The following is a 2,014-nucleotide window of genomic DNA, read 5'->3' on the forward strand; positions in this document are numbered from 1 at the left end:
TTTGTTTTGCAATATATATTGCTTTTTCACTCCACATATGCTGTTTTAAGAATGGGAGATTCAAAGAAAGAACATTTTTCTCTTATATGTTATATGTATTTACAAGTAAACAAAAAATCAGAAAGCATAGTCAGCAAGTTTGTTCTGGAGTACTGTGAACCTCATCTCCCTTTATATATGTACATACCTAACAAAGAAAGACTGGACTGCCTTAACGGTGCACGGCTTGGATTATCGCCTGTGACACGCAACCTTCTAAGGATCATTTTCTAGCTCTATTTTCCATTGTAAAATCATCTTGCTGACTAGATGCTTTATAATTTTCTTTTGTTCGTTTGTTTATTTACGAATACATATGTTAGGTAGGAAAAGGGTATTTTCTTTGAATCCCCCTTTCTCAAAATAGCATCTTTAGAGTGAAGAAGCATAGGTGAATTACCAATACAAAACTAAACCTAAACAACCGACCATACATATATTTACCAATATAAAACATAATTCAGCATACAACTTTACCTTGGTACGCTCCCGGCTGAGCCTGTCCCTTCCACCCGTGAGCGTCGTTGATAAGTAGCACCTCCTTCAGCGTGGGCGAATCAAAACTGAAGCTCTGAGCCCGGACTGTCTCCTGAGGCATGCTGGTGATCCTCACCGTCTGCAGATTCTTCAGATCGTAGAAGGCAAGCGGCATCACCGAAGCACTCTCGATATGAATTTCCTAGAAAATAAATTCCACCAGTTCAGGCAAATCTGTACGTGTTATGAAATGGCGTTCGTGTGAAAGTCATGATTCTTAGTGTACCTTTCCGTGGCATCCCCATATTTTATTTTGAAATGATGGGTATATTCTTTAATGATACTTTTCAACCAATATAAAGAACCAAAGTAAAGTAAATGAACCACAAAAGACAAAAAGCTGAAGTAAAAAATAAAATCTAACCATAAAAACAAAGAACAAACATGCATTCACGACCCGCAACTTACCTGAAGACTCCTCATGCCGCTGAGAGCAGACCGACTCACTGTCATGGTCGTCGGCTGAATGATCGTGACCTTGGTCACGTGCGGTGCAGTGAGCGCCGGCATCTCCGTCAGAGCATTGCCGTAAAAGAGGATTTCCTTCAGAGTGGCACTCGAGGCTCCCGTGATGTCCTCTACGCGACTCAGCTTCGGGCAAGACGTTATCCGGATCTCAGAAAAGCGGAGGTCGGCCAACAGCCCAGCCGGGAGATATTGGATGTTAGCATTGCTGTCGATTCGGAATATTTTCAACTCTTTCAACCCGGTGGGGGGTGCTGTATTTCTTCAGGAACTCCTGGATCTGCGAGACACTCAGGTCCCCGGGACAGACAATGCCGGGTTCGTCGGTTGTTTCACAGCCTGGTGATTGTGCAGCAGCACTTTGGCTGTTGAGCACGCTCAACGCGGATACGGCGACGAGTGAAAGGAAGAATTTCGGCTGCATGTTGCTCGAGCCGCGGCGCACCGAGGAATGGCATTGGCTGCGAGGACGCCTTGGAAGTTACCTTTGTCGCACGTCAACTGGATCGTGTGGATTTCCAAGAACACCTCATACACGTGTATACTCGGGCAAAAACGCGTATGGTGAAATTCGAAAGCCTTCCGTCACAAAAGAGGAATCTGCACGAAGCAACATTCACGAATAAATAATCATATTACAGTGTTACAGAATTCATAATTCATTTCAGAGATACAAAGAATCCAATATACAACAGTGAAATTTACATTGCACTATTTCATATTCCATGAAATAGTAAATTGACAATATAAATAAAATTGAGAGATAATCTGTCTTTCCTACTATATAAGCCTACATAAATTCTTTCTTCTAACCCTGAAATCCTAATTTACATGGATACACATGCTATTGTATGGAATTATCAGTCATTTCTTATAGTTTTCCTCTGAAACCTAAAAAAAAATCTTTCCCATCCTGCAAGGGGAATCCTACACATTTTTTTTACTTTATTACTTTATTTCATATAAGAATGTG

At 41.4% G+C, this 2,014-nt stretch overlaps 1 protein-coding gene across 1 annotated transcript in view; it reads right to left on the reverse strand.

The window, feature by feature from the left end:
- Positions 1–1,480, reverse strand: part of LOC119586227 — a 2,733-nt gene extending 1,253 nt beyond the window's left edge. Inside the window, 3 exon segments of the mRNA XM_037934930.1 lie at positions 517–718; positions 985–1,290; positions 1,292–1,480. Coding sequence (XP_037790858.1) covers positions 517–718; positions 985–1,290; positions 1,292–1,465 — 682 coding nt within the window. The 5' untranslated portion in view covers positions 1,466–1,480.
- Between the last annotated feature and the right edge of the window lie 534 nt (positions 1,481–2,014).

Source organism: Penaeus monodon, chromosome 21, assembly GCF_015228065.2.
Source record: "Penaeus monodon isolate SGIC_2016 chromosome 21, NSTDA_Pmon_1, whole genome shotgun sequence".
NCBI lineage: Eukaryota > Metazoa > Arthropoda > Malacostraca > Decapoda > Penaeidae > Penaeus > Penaeus monodon.